Below are 18,802 nucleotides of genomic sequence, written 5' to 3'. Positions count from 1 at the left end.
TATTGTGTTCTGTTTTACGTCAAAGAGAACCATACACAGTTCTGTAAACTTTGACCAGACATAATTTCTGGAAAAATACTATGACATGCAATGCAGTAACATTTTTCTGTTGATAAAATTCAACATCACAGTATTTTCCAACTTAATCACAGTTTTGTGGTAGCAAATGGTACAGAATTTTGCATTAGTAAGGTTGATGTACTCATCCTTCCTGAGACCAACTGCTCTGTACTGAGGCAATAGCCATGATTACATGCAGTCTGATAATCAGTTAAGAATCCAACTAATAGCTCATTTGGAATAGAATACATCTGTGTACACACCTCAGTCGGAGTAGATTAGGCCAGTTGAGGCCATTTGGAATACAATTGGTATCTGATTGAACAAGGTTGGTAATCCTGTAAAGAATCTGTTAAATAGAATAATAATAGCCGTGTAAACGCCTGTATATGAATACATTGCCAATCAGAAAGTTTAGGTACGTTCTGTGCGTGTGCGTCATATTGAATGTTATAACCATTCACTATGGCGGGAAGAGAAACTGGTCTGCAGAGGACATGAAATTTATGCTTTGAGCTTAAAAAGGTGGCGGGGGGACAGGCATCCAGCTGATGTGTCCCAGAACACAACGTCTTCCTCTTGTGCTTCTTTGATAAGTACCTGTGAAGTACATTTTCCTGAGTCTGACAGCATTTTAAAGTTGAATATGAATTGAAAGCACAAGCACTGTTCACTGCTGTTCATCTCATTCTGACTGGACGTGATGCTGGTTGTCATAGTAAAGTGTACTCTGTGGTTCTCTGTGCATGTGCATCATTTTGGATCAGAGTGCTTGTATTGTGCATTAAAACTGAGTCTGTCTATCTATCTATCTATCTATCTATCTATCTATCTATCTATCTATCTATCTATCTATCTATCTATCTATCTATCTATCTATCTATCTATCTATCTATCTATCTATCTATCTATCTATCTATCTATCTATCTATCTATCTATCTATCTATCTCAATTCCAGTGAAGTTGGGACGTTGTGTAAAACAGAATACGATGATTTGCAAATCCTTTTCAACCTACATTCAATTGAATACACTGCAAAGACAAGATATTTAATGTTCAAATTGATAAACTTCATTGTTTTTTGCAAATATTCACTCATTTTGAATTTGATGCCTGCAACACGTTCCAAAGAAGTTGGGACAGGGGCAGCAAAAAACTGTTTGGAACATTCCACAGGTGAACAGGTTAATTGGAAACAGGTGAGTGTCATGATTGGGTATAAAGGAGGCATCCATGAAAGGCTCAGTCGTTCACAAGCAAGGATGGGGCGAGGTTCACCACTTTGTGAGCAACTGCATTAGCAAATAGTCCAACAGTTTAAGAACAAAGTTTCTCAACATGCAATCGTAAGGAATTAAGAGATTTCATCATCTACAGTCCGTAATATCATCAAAAGATTCAGAGAATCTGAAGAAATCTCTGCAAGTAAGCGGCAAGACAGAAAACCAACATTGAATGCCAGTGACCTTCGATCCCTCAGGTGGCACTGCATTAAAAACCAACATCATTCTGTAACGGATATTACCACATGGACTCAGGAACACTTCAGAAAACCATTGTGAGTGAACACAGTTCGTCGCTCCATCTACAAGTGCAAGTTAAAACTCTGCCATGCAAAGCAAAAGCCATATATCAATAACACCCAGAAACACTGCTGGCTTCTCTGGGCCCGAGCTCATCTGAGACAGACTGACGCAAAGTGGAAAAGTGTCCTGTGGTCTGACGAGTCCACATTTCAAATTGGTTTTGGAAATCATGGACGTCGTGTCCGCTGGGCCAAAGAGCAAAAGGACTGTCCGGATTGTCATAAGCGCAAAGTTCAAAAGCCAGCATCTCTGATGGTGTGGGGGTGTGTTAGTGCCCATGGCATGGGTAACTTTCATATCTGTGAATGCACCATTAATGCTGAAAGGTACATACAGGTTTTGGAGCAACATATGCTGCCATCCGAGCAACGTCTTTTTCAGGGACGTCCCTGCTTATTTCAGCAAGACAATGTCAAGCCACATTCTGCACGTGTTACAACAGCGTGGCTTCATAGTAAAAGAGTGCAGGTACTAGACTGGCCTGCCTGCAGTCCAGACATATCTCCTGTTGAAAATGTGTGGCGCATTATGAAGCACAAATTACGACAACAGAGACCCCGGACTGTTGAGCAAATGAAGTTGTACATCAAGCAAGAATGGGAAAGAATTCCACCTACAAAGCTTCAACAATTAGTGTCCTCAGTTCCCAAACGCTTATTGAGTGTTGTTAAAAGGAAAGGTGATGTAACACAGTGGTAAACATGCCCCTGTCCCAACTTCTTTGGAACGTGTTGCAGGCATCAAATTCAAAATGAGTGAATATTTGCAAAAAACAATGAAGTTTATCAATTTGAACATTAAATATCTTGTCTTTGTAGTGTATTCAGTTGAATATAGGTTGAAAAGGATTTGCACATCATCGTATTCTGTTTTTACTTATGTTTTACACAACGTCCCAACTTCACTGGAATTGGGGTTGTATATAAAAACATAAAAATACTGAGCCTACTTTGAAATATTCACCTGAGAAGAAGCACATATCCAAAAATGAAATTTATTATGTGCGTTGATCTGTTCTTTTTGTTGTCCGTTAAAACCACTAAAAATAAAAATCAGTATAATTTGCGTCACACCAAATACCAGAATAGACAATACACTACCCAGCACTAGTGTGACCAGTGGCAGTAAATGTTTTTAAAACTGTTTTATGCTGGTGATCTTATCAAAAGCAACGTCTTTGAGCTTAATTTGTAGAAAATAATTGCATTCAAATTGCAATATTGGTAAGAAAAAACATAATTGGATATTTTCCCCAAATTGTTGACACCAGAATCTGTTTAATAGGTTTCATTTTGCCATTCCTTTTTAAACTGTTCAAATAAAGAGTCTTTGATACATATTCAGAGTATGTTTTTCTAATCTATAGAAGTGGGAGTGCTTCCGCTGTGTATATTAGGAGCTTCACTGGGCACATCAAGGACACAAACATGACTGAGATTCTCTTAGTACAACAGCTGCTTACAGCATTGTGACATGATTGAAGCTGCCACAACATCCAAAGCTAAGCGGTGGAATAAATGGCATCTGTTACACAGACATAAGCCTCTGCCTATATCTGTAGTTTACCTTTTAATAGAATTGGCATTGTAAGTGACTGTTGAAATGATGGCTCCTCTGAAAACACTTGATAGAATTCAACAAAGGACATTGTTTTAATTCCAGACCATTCAACTCCGGCTTTATAACATACCCTGTTACACATGTACAGGTGATATTAGCTTGGGGACAATGACAATTGAATTGCTGTTAAGATGGCATAATGTGCTTTTCTGAATTTATCATAAACTTAAACACTGATCAACTGCATGTTTTATTATAAAGAGACATGTTGGCAAAATATATTGGTCAAAGTCTATCAGACACTTTTTTTTTATTATTATTTTTTTGACCAGCCACTTTCTTGTTTCAGCAGCAGTGTGTAACTGCATGTGAAAAATAAGCATGGTCATTTAGGTAAATGGGCTATTTTATTTTATAAGGTGTGTATATATATATAAACTCAAAGAAACTACTGACTCCATCTCGCTCTCTCACTCTCTTATGTGCACATATAAAACACGCACATAAACCATACAAATGCAAATTGCATTTCGCTGCTGTCGGAACAGAACCTCGTATGTCTGGAACAATACATTTACAGAAGAGGGAAAAAAAGCATACCTTTAATGTAAGTCAAAGGAAGCATACTTGCATTCATTGTGAAGTTTACATGCGATGTAAAGAGCAACAGGCATTCTCAAATGATGGAGGGAAAAAAAAGACAAAAATGGTTTTGTTCCAACAGCAGCGATTTGATGAGTTGAGCAGATTAAACAAAACTGAAATCATTCATCCCCAATCCCAGTTTAATGTCTCCACCGCTCATTAGAATCAGATTCTGAAGTTACTGTTTTCCTGAGTTTTCCTCTTCCTCTCCAAATTCTGTTTTTTCCCTGTACCATATTCCTTACCTGTAAATGGCATGAAGGTGGTCCTTTATGGCTTCCAAATTCTAGGTTTTTAGCCCCAGCAATGACACTATTAGTTACTTAATGTTAATAAGAGAACTAAATGAGCCACTGATGGTGTATATTTAACAGTAACATCATCCACGCAGTATTTAACAGCCACAAACATAGAGCATAAAGCAGTTGTAAGCATGTAATGAAAATGCTAACAGCTTGGGCTGATCAGAGCAGCATCTGTGAAACTGAAACTAACTCAGGAACATGACTAACAAACATCATACATCCCTTCACTTAGTTAGTGAACTTGCTCACTCTATTCATGCACAGAGCAGCGCACTATAAACTGAATGTACTCTGTTAGTTTCTCCTAAATGCACAGCGTTCGTAAGGGTCCTAAGTGGAACACCTGCTTCTCTAATATACCCTGTTACAGTTTAAAAAAAAAAAAAAAAAAAAAAAAAAAGTAAAATGCTAAACTATTCCAGCTTGAGTTTCCCCTGTGCTGGAAGCTGTTTGTGTCTCTCATGGAAATACTTGTGAAACTATGCGGCCAGCCAATTAAATTAAATGAATGTACCACCAGTGCCATTCGACGTACCCCTGGAGGTTTGCGAACCATTGGCCAAGGCTGCTTGACCTGAGGTGATTCTTTTTAACCATTGGTCGCTAGTTGTGAACCTTGGTGTGACATTAGCGTCATTTGGATATGCTGTTTTTAATTTCTCCACCACCGATGGCTGGTAGGTTGAGTAAATTCAGTGGGTGCTAATTTCCCACCATGTAAAGAGAGCTTAATTCGTTTGATTGGATTGAGAGAGTTGCATTTTTGATTGAATAGTGGTGCTTCTTCCAACTTCAGATTCTTACTGTGCATCTTGAATGTCTTCAGCTGTCATGGTAATATAGTTTTACCACCATAGTCTCTTTTGTTGACTTGAATGGGGTTATTTGGAGAGATGCATTGATATGAGAATTGTGGGCCAGTGCTATTTATCATTCTTTTTTTTATGTTAGTATCTGCAGATACAGTACAAAAATGTATAAATGGGGACTGTATCTACTATGGACAAGGATCAAAAACCAATACTAAATTGGTAACAGTTCCCGGCTGGTTGGTACCAAAGACAAATAGTGCTGCTTTTGGTTAATTCATTTTACATAGCTTGTATTTTCAAGTGGTTGGTGCTCCTTCAGATCAGCAGGAGGGGTGCTCTTCTCCTTGTTCCTTTAAAAATTCCTTATGTCTACCTGAATAAGCATTGCAGAGAAATATAACATTTATCTCTGTAGGGTTATAGATCACTAAAGCTATGTTCACATCACTAGGCTGAAGTAGAACAAATCAGATGTTTTGCCCAATGTCAATCTGATCGGATGTTTTCAGGGCTGTGTGGACGCACACGGTTTATTAAATAGCTTCGCTGTTCATGTGTGTCGGTTCAGCATTTTTCTTTATTTACTTGCTGTGTTTTTACTTTTGTGCTCTCACTTTTCATTTGCAGTTAGAGAGATCCAGTCGTTTGTTAGTAGACACTACTGGATTACATCCTGAGCAGTGTCGAAAAACGATATTAAACTGCCTGACTAGTGCCAACCAGCACAGACTCTGCCTGCCTGAGAATCAGGGCTGAAACTGGGATCAAAGTCTTAGACATTTGTTGATGAGGGTCAGGTAGACATGTCTCAACATTTTTGTAAGTCTTATACCTGCATTTTTGGCAAAGCACTGGATTATTTTGTTTTCTGTTCATTCCCACACTACAGATTTAATTCTATCCAGCATGCTTTAGGCTGCTTATGGGCTAGAAAAAGCATCAGCTGAGCTACATGTGCTCCCTGCGTTCGGGAGTGGTGTGGACACAATGATGGATCAATGCTGAAGCTGCATTGGTGTCTTGTGACCTTGATGATATTGTTTTATCTTTTTTGGCTTTTAAGATTGTCCAAATTTGTGACACAACACTGCACATGTTTATCCTGCTCTATCTTGTTCTCTCTTGCCTTCTTTTCCCTTCTCGATCTCTGTGCAGCAGACGTTTTTTCTTTACATGGTCAAGATGACTGAGTGATCAGTTGATCAACTTGTATCTGCATCCATATTGCATCATCAGTGCATTGTACACATTGCAATAGGTTTTCTCACAAAAACGTTTTTCTTACAACAGCCATGGTGTCTACAGAGCTCTCTGTTTTTAGTCATCTTTAGTTTGTTCTTGCAGATTTCTGCAAGCTCATTATTTATACAGAAGTTTGTGCACAGTGTTCAGATTGACTGACTATGTTGGCAACAATCTATTTGAATGCAGTTTAGGCTGCGGCTATTCGTAAATGACTCTACATACTGGAATTGGACATTAGAATCCCCTGCTTGGGACTGCAACTTTACAGTGTGAATTTTTTGACATTTTAAAGAATAATCTTTCCTGGTGGTCTTTGTCCTTCCTTCCTTTTTGTACATTGAAATAGGAGAGCCTGAAGTTCAAGTCTCCAGTTTCAAGTGCATTGCAAAGCCTCTTTTAGCCTGTGTCCAAAATTTTATGATTAAGAAGCCAAATGTCCGCCTAGCCAACCCCAGTCCAGCCTCTTGACAATAAGCCCCTATTGTCGTTTTGGGTTATTAGTTTAAAAGCAGAACTGTACGTCCAGTGTCCTGGAATTGCCCACAAACTCAAATTACCATTGGAATGGCTACTAAGGCTCCAGTTCTTAAAGTGCATCATTGAAAGTGTGTACAATGGGCCCATACACACTTGACTTTAGTCGTTCTTGTTTACAGAAGTTCTAGCGGAGTCTGCACAAGGCCTTGGTGTTTTCACGTATGTGACCAAATTCAGGGAGCTAGAAAGGGAGCTGTAAGCACACGGGCTAACACAATGGCTAAACCAGACGTAGCAGCAAGATCAGATGCTGGTTTCTGAGAAACGTACGTCAGTGTCCAGTTTCAGAATGAAAACTCCCAGTGGACGGCAGCAGTCATTTATTAATGAGCGGGTGTAGCCAAAAGGCCGGAGCACCGACCACAAACTGCCGCACATTCTGCCACAAACACCAAAACTCCTATGGTGCTAGCCATTATTTTATTTGTACATTCTGTACTGTGCAAAAGCCAAACCATCTTTAATTTACGCAATTTTCCTGTCCAAATTGCCTTCATGTCCTAGTTATTTATCTTCAGGTGATAATGCTGAGAGGATCCAGAAGGCAGCTTAAAAAGGACAAAATCAAAGAAAAAAGTGGTGGGGGAAAATGTGTGTTTCCATGTGTGTAATGTAACACACACACACACATACATACATACATACATACATACATACACACACACACACATATATATATATATATATATATATATATATATATATATATATATATATATATATATATATATATATATATATATATAATGTATGTTAAATAAATAATAATATACACACAACCCCAATTCCGATGAAATTTGGACGTTGTGTAAAACATAAATAAAAACAGAATACGATGATTTGCAAATCCTTTTCAACCTATATTCACTTGAATACATTTCAACCTAAAATACTTGAATTTGATGCCTGCAACACGTTCCAAAGAAGTTGGGACAGGGGCAACAAAAGACTGAGAGTTGAAGAATGCTCAAAAAAAACCCTCTGAAAAAACCTCTGAACGTCTCTGAAAGGCTCAGTCGTTCACAAGCAAGGATGGGGCGAGGTTCACCACTTTGTGAGCAACTGCGTAAGCAAATAGTCCAACAGTTTAAGAGCGTTTCTCAATGTGCAATTGCAAGGAATTTAGGGATTTCATCATCTACAGTCCGTAATATCATCAAAAGATTCAGAGCATGTGGAGAAATTTCTGCAAGTAAGCGGCAAGACAGAAAACCAACATTGAATGCCCGTGACCTTCGATCCCTCAGGTCGCACTGCATTAAAAACCGACATAATTAATGGATATTACCACATGGGCTCAGGAACACTTCAGCAAACCATTGTCAGTGAACACAGTTCGTCGCTCCATCTACAAGTGCAAGTTAAAACTCTGCCATGCAAAGCGAAAGCCATATATCAATAACACCCAGAAACACTGCCAGCTTCTCTGGGCCCAAGCTCATCTGAGATGGACTGACGCAAAGTGGAAAAGTGTCCTGTGGACTGACGAGTCCACGTTTCAAATTGGTTTTGGAAATCATGGACGTCGTGTCCTCCGGGCCAAAGAGCAAAAGGACTGTCCGGATTGTCATCAGCGCAAAGTTCAAAAGCCAGCATCTCTGATGGTGTGGGGGTGTGTTAGTGCCCATGGCATGGGTAACTTTCATATCTGTGAATGCACCATTAATGCTGAAAGGTACATACGGTTGGAGCAACATATGCTGCCATCCAAGCAACGTCTTTTTCAGGGACGTCCTGCTTATTTCAGCAAGACAATGTCAAGCCACATTCTGCACGTGTTACAACAGCGTGGCTTCATAGTAAAAGAGTGTGGGTACTAGACTGGCCTGTCTCCCATTGAAAATGTGAAAAGCGCAAAATACGACAACGGAGACCCCGGACTGTTGAGGAACTGAAGTTGTACATCAAGCAAGAATGGGAAAGAATTCCACCTACAGAGATTCAGTAATTAGTGTCCTCAATTCCCAAACGCTTATTGAGTGTTGTTAAAAGGAAAGGTGATGTAACACAGTGGTAAACAACTTCTGTCCCAACTTCTTTGGAACGTGTTGCAGGCATCAAATTCAAAAATAAGTGAATATTTACAAAAAAAACAAAGTTTATCCGTTTGAACATTAAATATCTTGTCTTTGTAGTGTTTTCAATTGAATATAGGTTGAAAAGGAGTTTCACACAACGTCCCAACTTCATTGGAATTGGGGTTGTATTTAGAGGTTTACCCACCTTGTTCAATCAGATAGAAATTGTATTCCGAATGGCCTTAATCGGACTAGACTATTCCGATTAAGGTGTTTACATGGACGTATTCTATTCCGATTGAGCTATTAACAGATTATTAGGCTGCATGTAAATGTTCACATGTTGTTTACAGTGCTATAGCACTGTTATGACACTACATGTCTTTAATGAAGTCCAACTTTGTGTAATTTATTTTTGTTTGAGCAGTACTATGAAGTCCTATAGGCTGTGAGTGAATACAACTTCAGCACAATTAGTTTTATTCAGCTCCCTAATCTATTAAAATCCAATGTTGTGTTTTGTAGGTTCAGTATTACTGCCTGGTTTGTAAGTGAATAAAATTCCCTTACAGTTTTCTTTTGTCCCAGCAGTTTTGGACATAAGTACATTTAGCATAAAATGTGTTCACCATTTGAATTGTAACATTTCACTTAAAATCCTTGTTTTCTCTAACACTTAGAGTTTTTAAAAATGTGATTAATCGCGATTAACTATATGGAATTCTGAAATTAATGTGAAATTAATCTTGATTAAAATTTTTTTTTATTTTGACAGTCCTAATTAATTAATATATATGCGTGTGTGTATGTGTATACATATAAGAAAAGCTAACTTGGCTAACGCTACTTATTGTTAGACATCTTAAGTGTTTGCCAACCTAGCCTAGCCTACCTGCCTGTTAATAGTTTTGACTTTGAGCTGTGAGTTTGATCTCCAGCATCACCTTTCCATATCTCTTAATGATTCTGATTAATTTATTGCCACTGATTTGTCACTGCAGGTTTGTTCTTGTTGAGGAGTTTAGTTTGAGTTTTTCCGCTTTACAATGTGTTCTGAAATGGTTGCTAAGCGATGATTGGCTTTGTTGATCATTATTTTCCAAACGGTCAGTTACCCCAAGCAAATGCTTCTGTTTGTTTATTTGTGCGTATGTGTATTTGGTCGGTGAGCTCTGGCTGTAACTGTGAGGAGAGTTCACAGTTGACCTGGTGCCTTTGGGAATTTACTTGTCAAGCATTTAGAGAGAAAAGAAAGCAACATGTGACTTTCCAACAGCACTTTTCCATTTCATTGGAAGGAGAAATCGCACTGAGCTCTGCAAACGTTTGTTGACTTTATTGTAGGGAATCTGGTTCCATTGACTTACATTAAAAGTAAAGTGTGTTGTTTGTTTTTTTTTTTGTTTTTTTTTTCCCCTTCTCCTGTAAACCACCAAGTGCACTTTTTTTGAACATATAGTGTAAATTGTCAGTACTTCTAGGACTGACCAACTGGATTTAGTGCAGCAATATGCCAAATACTGAATAAAAGGTTTTGATAGTTTTTTGTTTGTTTGTTTTTGTCTTTAAATAAATGTAGCACCAGTGCTTCTTTTTATACTCTTCCAACTGGTCAGATGTCTGAAAAAAATCATTGTGATTTATTGCATATTGTGGAAACATCTTGAACTATTGCAGTCTTGTGTTTGTCATATTGCTTCAAGCCATCTTAATTATAGAACTTGGGTAAAGTGTAGATCTTCAAAAAAAAAAACGTAAATCCACTACCAAAGTGCAGTTATTAAGCGTTTTTTCACCCCTACTGTCAAATTCTGTCCTTTCGCTCTGGCTCCTATAAAGACAGTAATGATAGTGTGTCCTCAAACTGGTCTGCAGCAACTGTTTGGCAGTAGCGTTTCTCTGGTAGGTGGGTGTATTTTTGGAGAGGTTGGGAGGGTATGACCCTCACAGTCGCAGCACACATTCCACACCCTGGGCTGTAGACGGTGTGTTTGAACACAGGCTGGAGGTCAGGTACTCGGGTCAGCCCCTCTCGTCTGAGCTGAAGGTTAAAGCATATGTAAACACTGTTTTGCTTTCTGCAAACGTCGTTTCACCGTCTTCTGTTCATCAGTTCTTTACTGTGAAGCGTGCAGGCCAGGACTTGCTGAAAGTCTGTCTGACGGTGGCCATGCAGGAGTTTGTATGGTTGTGTATATATTTTTTCTTTTTAATCCCATAATATCATACATTCACAGAGAGACTGAGCTATAGGCTTAATTAAAGCTACTTTTCTCCTGCCTGGTGTGGCTGACAATAGCATGAGGACGCCATGCTTCTTGAAGTGATGGGCACTGTGCGTATGAATGGACATAACGCTCAGTGCGCACAAACCTCATTCTGTTCTTTCTTTCCATGCAAACTGTTTGCTCATTTGCATGTAATGAATGTGGTGATACCACTTGCATTAACAGATTAATCAGCCTACCTGAAATGTAGACAACAGTACCAACACGTTGATCTTGTAGTTTATTAGTCATACATTTACATTCCTCCTAAAATAGAAATCTGCTAGTTATTTTGTTTGTGACTTGACAGTTTAAATATTATTGTATATGATGATTTTTTACTGCACAGTGACTTGAATAACTGAATGTTTCTGAAGTTTTATTTAATTACTTATTTATTGAGTATATAAAATTGTACTCTTTTCTGATGTGTGACAATTTTAATTTAATTATTAATTTTAAATGTAAAAGACATTGGTGTATTATGTAAATGTTGTTAAAGTTTCAGAATATACCGTTCACTCAAATCCATAAAATCTGTATATGGAAACTAACCTGGAAATGCAGCCCACTTTGAGTTCACTGATTTTGTGACATCAGAGAACCCAACACATTTGCCTTTATTTTCATTTTAAGGGATAAATAGAGGTTCGGAAATGGTCGTGCTTCAAAATCTGATTTTTTTTTTTCTCTCTCTCAGAAACAGTAGTTGGTTTTGCCTCCAGAATTTTTTCGTGTTTGTGTTTGTTTTTTTTTATTTGTTTTTTTTTGATGTGCAAAAACAAAGTGAATTTTGAAAATACTAAAATGAAAATAACTTTTTACACTAGGATGAGATGGAAAAGTTGCAATCCCTAAAGCCGAAATGGGGAAAAACCTTTTTCCAAAAACACAGATGTATCAAGCCATATGGCCCTACAGACAGTCCGATCATGATGTATAACTTTTTGAAGGTTACTTTCAACATTCTGAAATGCCTAATACAAAATTTGGCTGAAAACGGGCTCTGAATACTGTGCTCCCAGAATTGCGTTTGCTTTCCCAGATTGCATTGCAAGATTTCAGCCCTCATTAGTTGGGCCATTGCTCATCCTGATAGGATCACTGAGCTACAGACAACACAGCAATAGAAAGATGGCAAATAGCTATGAAGATAATTCTACTTAATGAACAAAACGGTTCCATATTGCTCGTTTAGATGCGCTCTGTATTCATGGTAGCCTACGTCTTCTTTTTTTTCGATCAAATCTTTTTATTTTTGAGATGGTGCACCAATGTAATACAAAATACAGTAAACAAAATGAAGCACCCATAAACCCACTGCTGATCAAAGAAGAAAATAGTGAAAAAATAAATAAATAAATAAACTCTATGACAAGTAATACAAAACCTTGCAGTTGAAAGTTCCATATTAATAATACCCACAAAGGTGAGGATCCCTTGCCGCCAGCACAGAGAAGAGAGAGGTTGCCAACGCAAGGCTAACATTTTTTTTTGCAGCTATGAGACCAGCCAGCCGGATATGCTTTTCAACAGAATTTGAATTGCATTCAGAGTCGTCAATCAAAAGGAAAGTCTGTACTGTGTGCGGAATGTTTTTAGTTTTCAGTCACTTGTTGCACTGTTTTGTTAGAGTGGACAGTGGGTTTTTGGGAGTTTTTTTTTCTTTTCTTTTCTTTTCTTTTAAAAGAGTGTTTAGTGCCTGCCTGTTAATGCGGGTGATCTGAAACATGACTGATATGAAGTGTGCCTTGTCTGGCTAAAAATATTTTGTGGTTTGCCAGGGCAAAGAAGCGGTTGTAATGAACGCTGGAAGTGAGGGCTGCAGGTTGAAGTTGGACTGTTTATGGGCTGGTGTTTGTATTCAGTTCAGGTTTATTTGTGTAGCACTTTTTACAACAGGCATCGCAAGACAGCTTTGCAGAAATCTGGGTTAAACCAAGTTTAGTGTAATGAGGGGGAAATGCTGCAGATCTTGTTCGTATTGGTCTTAAGGCCCATGTGTCAAACTTAACTCCTGCAGGCCTGTGAGACACCCCTATTCAGCCTGCAAATATATTTGTTATTATATCTGTTATCATCCTGAGCTGCACTACAGTCCCTAGCATGCACTGCCATATAATGTGCGCTCTGACCCGCTTTCTGTCAACAGTCTATTGGTCAGCGGTTACACAAAGGGAAAAGATGCCTGGACTATACAAGCTAATGTAATGTACTGTTTTATATAAAACTAAATTTAAAATCATTTTTGTGTAGTGCAGGTATTCACTGCCTATTTTGCTGTTGCAGTTCTGGTATATTTTGAATGAACAATAAGCAAGTGGCATCATGGCAAAATATTAGGTAAAATATAAAGAAAAATACAGCTGGCCCATGGATTTGTTGGGATTTTTTAAGATGGCACTTTTAGTGGTTTTAGAGGCTCAAAAAGAAGGTCTGCCTCAATATTTAGGTCTTAAATAGTCCCAAAAATAACAATATACTAATGAAGATATGATGACAGTAGTAGATAATTGATTCACTCTTTGAATTCTTTCAACGGGCTTGCAATCTTCAGTTTATCCACTCAGGAATGATTATAAATCATTCGTTTGAACATTGTGTGCAATAACATTTTCCACCAGATTGGTCTCCAAATCCCCCAAATCTACATAGTGATGAAAGGTTGCAAAAGGATCAAGACCTGCAGATATTTACTAAAACAAATTGTCACATGATGCAGTTGTTTTAATTTGATTGATGTTTATTTAACTGCAAAGTAGCTGAATGTTTAGGTCTCACTGGGCTTCTGAACTAAATATCTGCATGAATAAATGGTATATCTTTCTAATGCCAATCCAGATAGGTGCAGTCCCAATTACTATGTTTTATAAAGGTTTATGTCCCAGTATCGTCAGAGATGTTGGCATTGGTCAACAGTTAGCATATGTTGCATCCCTAATAAGGGCACAAACTTCACATATGTATGTTAATGGGGAAAAAAAAATAAGTGATATGACTGTGCTTTCTTAGAAATGTTTAAATGTTTGTTTTCTCCTGTTTATTATTGTTTTCTCTAGTGTGTTTCCTGGATGAATATTTCAAAATACCTTCACTGGCTTTTTTGGGACACCTTACTTGTATCATGTATCACTTGTTGTCCATAACAGAGCCACCTGCCGTATCGGGGACTTAGTTTTACGATTATGGATCAGACTCTATTTGTTTCTCTGAATCATTTATCTCCTCTTCCTGTTTTTTTTTACCTATCAGGAGAGAGAATTTGAGAGGACCCATTTAATTTTAAACAGATTTCTGAATAATGTGAAGTATGTACACAATGCTTTATTCACTTTCAATGTTAAAATAATAGACTGTTACAGTACAGTACATTTTTCCACTGTCACATCTGGGAGTTTCCCCAGATTGCAATATGCTATATGTGTGAGACATACAAATGTTCTCCAAACAGCTAAAATGTCATTATGTTCTTCTCTCTGATATTTTCTTTCCCCCTCCTCCTCATTTCCAGGGCATACTCCCTTGTTGACTCCAGCCAGGTGTCTACCTTCCTCATCTCCATCCTACTTATTGTCTATGGCAGCTTCAGGTGAGTTTTTAGTGCCTATGCTCTCTTCACATGAGTTGTTGAAATGCACATAACTGAAACAAAAACAGTTTTATATTGATTAAACCATTCACTCTCTTAACTATTGGTCACTGTAGCAACTTTAAGAATGGGTGGAGGGAGGACGCCGGGGCAGGTGTGGAGACGGAGAGCTTTTTTAAACATTTTTTTTATTTTAATAATTTGTACACAACACAAAAACCACTCGACTTTTCAGCCCACAGATTAAGACAAGACGCTCGCTGGGACTTTTCAGTTTTCTTTAGTTCAGCTCAGGTCTCCTTCTCTCTCTGGGCTCTGCCACCTACTGAGGGAAGAGATGACCAAGTAGGCTGGCAGAAACAAGGCACAGGTGAATATCTTCAGCTGCTGGTTCAGCCCGAGCGGCTTATCTGTCCTGCATTCGATGCTCGACCACAACCCCCTTCTCCACAGTCACTTGCCAGATTTTTTTGATCTCATCTGTTTTCATCTGGCTCTAGTGTCTTACCCACTCTAACACATTGCTCATTATCAAGTCCTTTTTGAACTGAATCAAGTGGATTAGAACAGGCAAAATCATTTCTTCAGTTGTCATGTGAAACAACTGTCAACACCAGCAGCAGTTATTGACACAGAAGTGTGAATACCTGTGTCTTTGTCTTCCGTATTATGATTATACTGTGAGATTTTGGTTTAATGTGGCTCACTTTGTGTGAGCGCACAAACAACTGGGCAGTTCTGGCTGCACACAAGAGGTTAAACACAGCAGACAGAAACTATCTCTCAGATCCAAACCCTGTACACTTCCTCTTGCCACTTCACTTTGGGGAAAACCTTTGTTGCAAGACTGAGATGATATGTTTTTTAAGAAGTAATTACCTGCTCATGCAATACTGGCTACGATATGCAAATGAGACAACCAATTTGTAAATATTTTGTTTACTGTGTTACTCATATGTTGACATCATCTTAAGTGATTGGCACCTCTACAAGGCATTCACAGTTCTATAAACATAAATAATTGTGTTCAAATTAATGTTAGTCTTTACCTGTTCTTCATTAACAATTCTCCTTTGTTTTTAGTATCTTAAAAGACATACCACAGTCACAGTATTTAGCAGTATAATCTAATCTAGCGTTTTGTATACATCATAAAGTCCTGAGCACTAATTTGTAAAACATTCAAAGGCAAAAATCAATAATAAATTGCTCCATGTAAAAAAACAATCTTGTTTGACTAGTAATTTCCAAAACATGAGTTTGACATAAAAATGTGAGTAGTTGAATGCAAGTTTTCAACCTTTTGAATTTACAATGGGAGTGTCTGTCTGATACAGTTCTGCTTGTCATATGCAAATGCTGAGAACTTAACCTCTTTTTGCAGGCTCCCTAGTGGCCGGTCCACTGGTGTACACTCCAAAACAACAAAAAAAGGGTACAAAATCATTAGGACTGTACCCCTCGTCACTGGGGTGGTAATCTCAATGGAACAACTCTGTACCTTTTTAATCAGTGAATATAATTGAACCATAATCCACTGATGTTGTTTTTAACTTGTATTGACTCCATACACCCCATCTTTTTATTTTATTGTTTTGTTTTAAAACATTACATTTTGGAAAAAGTACAAATATGTACTTTTCACCTTGAAAAAGCTTCTTGAAGGTTAACAATTGGACCTTTTAAACCACTGTTGTACCTTTTTGAGGGAACATATACATTGTTTGGATCTGCACAGAAACTTTATTTCTAACTGTGTATAATGTAAAATGACTCAGTTACTTTTTAATCATATAGTCAAATATAATATTTATTCTTCATACTTCTGTTATCAAATGAATTAGAACATTGTTTTCTCTCTGAGTGTGAAATGTAGTGACTCTGTGTTGAGCTGCTAGTGAACAATAATGAAAAAGGGGAGGGGTGAGACCCCCTGCTCTGAAAACGGTTCACACCACACCACAAAGACAGCCGGGCCAAGATAAAACAGACAACTGCAGCTTTCTTCATATCAAACAGTCCTGTTCAACTGAGACAGTAAAAATAGCAGTTAAATTCACTAAAAACACTTTCACAAATGTTAATTTGCTTGCTCACCAGCAAACAACCCAGTTTTGTAAATCATACATATTTCCATCAAAATATATTGCATCAGCTTTATTGCAGAAAAAATACACAAATCAAATGAGGGCGCTCCTCTGAAACAGATGGAAACTCAATTTCAGTGCTTGTTTTTGTAAATTAAGCCACTAGTATGTTGGTTACACTTGAATTGTTGGATAAAACGCATCTCTGATTTGAAGATTAAACAGAGAAAATGTTCCTTTGAGGTATTATTTGCAGCTAAAAGTAAGAATTGGTGTATATTTCAGTGTTGTATTGCACAGCATGAATCATTAAAAATTACAATAGCTTTGTGTGAAGTATCCTGATAGTTTAATTTCCACTCCAACAAGGCATCCACATGAGCAAACAAACGTAAATAATTTTTAAAAAATACAGGCTAATCCTTGCCTGCATGAATCCGTATCACATCAAGGAGTCTGCAAATTTGTATATAACAAAATAAAAAAGGCATACATGCTGTAGCAGTGTGTAACATGCAGCCTAAAGGGAACCTTACACAGTATTGTAAATGTTAACCCTTTCCAGAATGGTAACTTGCTATTGATGCAGAAACTTGGTAATATGTGTTTTGAACCATTTTCAGTATGAAATTAGATGTTGATGTATTGCCCAGGCCAACCTCAGTACATCTCAGATTTTCCCAAATAGTGAAGAGAAGTGAGTGACTGTGAGTCATAATTAAACTGGCCAGCTTCCAGATCATTCTGAGACTGGAAGACCTAGTCATGCTGAGGTCAATCTGAGCTCAATGTGTACCCAAACAATCAAAGAGCATTTAAACTGTGGCGTTCTAGCTTAATTCACAAACTAACATATTGAAAACCACATACCTGCACCCGTTAAACATGACTCACCAAAACAACACATTGAAACATGGAGCCTGACCAAAAGAAAAACAGTCACTGATTTTAAGAAACCAAAAATGTAAACCAGCAATGTCAGCATATCAGATTTACATACTCAGAAAATAAAACAGACTCCAGTAGCTTTAAACAGTTCTTTACCAACTTAGACTGTGTGAAAAGTCAACTCTGAATTGTTGTTGTTTTTTTTTAAGTAACATATAAAAAGATGCACCAATACTTTTTTACCTTTTTTCCCCTTCTCAAATAGCGATACCTGATCCTTGAGTGTCATCTGATACTGAGTGCCACATATATATGAATTGTTTTAAAATATTTTATTTTGCAAAATAGTTAAAGACTGAGCTGATCCATATAAAAACCTGTGGTCTGTACATGTAAGCACACTGCAGCTTCTCAGGCTTGCAAAGGCAGTGCTAAACATTGTTCGTAGCAGTGGTTGAGGCACAGATTTCTCAGCTTAGTTGAAGCAAAAGGCCCCAAGTCCCCGCTGTTGCATGATGCAACTGATTGCAGGCAGTGTGAGTGAACACACAAGCCCAGCTATAAAAGGCTGATATGCTAAAGGCTAAACCAAGAGTAAAGGTAATCATTAACTCAAGAGACTGGTGGTTTACACCCTCAATATCAACCTGGACTAACATTAAGTCAGACTATATGTGACTACACGGTAGGAGATTATTGACATGTTGGTAAAAACAGAGGCTTGGGAAGAATTCCAATTTGGCATAATTATCTACTACTGCCTTTCCACAGAATACTAGCATTACAGGTTTTAAGATACGATAATCCTTTATTAGTCCCACAACAGGGAAATTCTGTGTTACAGCAGCAATGAAAAAAGAGAAGTAACAGAAGAGAAATAACAAGCAACTAATTTAACTTTGTTAACTACTTAACCAGATTTGTTACAGTTTTGCTTATTATGTAGACAATATATATTAAAACTAAACATAAAAAATGAGAAATATAAATGAACCTTCACAAAAAATAACAAAATTAAGAATTATAAATAAATAAAGATATTTACATTGTAAGGATATTTTGACTGAAATTCACGAGTATTGCATATGAGGTACTTTTACACTTGGGATGGTGAGGAATTAACAATATAAACAATTATAAATAGAAAGCTCAGGAGTATTTACACTGTAGAGATTTTAAAATATATTGCACATGGAGTGTTG

At 37.6% G+C, this 18,802-nt stretch overlaps 1 protein-coding gene across 1 annotated transcript in view; it reads left to right on the top strand.

Annotated features, from left to right (window-relative positions):
- The window catches only part of sppl3 (signal peptide peptidase 3), a 47,431-nt gene that overhangs the window by 10,575 nt on the left and 18,054 nt on the right, over positions 1-18,802 (top strand). The window contains exon 2 of the mRNA XM_017697274.2: positions 14,548-14,625. Coding sequence (XP_017552763.1) covers positions 14,548-14,625 — 78 coding nt within the window. The remainder of the gene's footprint in view (positions 1-14,547; positions 14,626-18,802) is intronic.

This window comes from Pygocentrus nattereri, chromosome 18 (assembly GCF_015220715.1).
Source record: "Pygocentrus nattereri isolate fPygNat1 chromosome 18, fPygNat1.pri, whole genome shotgun sequence".
Taxonomy (NCBI): domain Eukaryota; kingdom Metazoa; phylum Chordata; class Actinopteri; order Characiformes; family Serrasalmidae; genus Pygocentrus; species Pygocentrus nattereri.
Note: the sequence above shows the minus strand (reverse complement) of the source record. Positions and strands in the feature narration are given on the sequence as shown.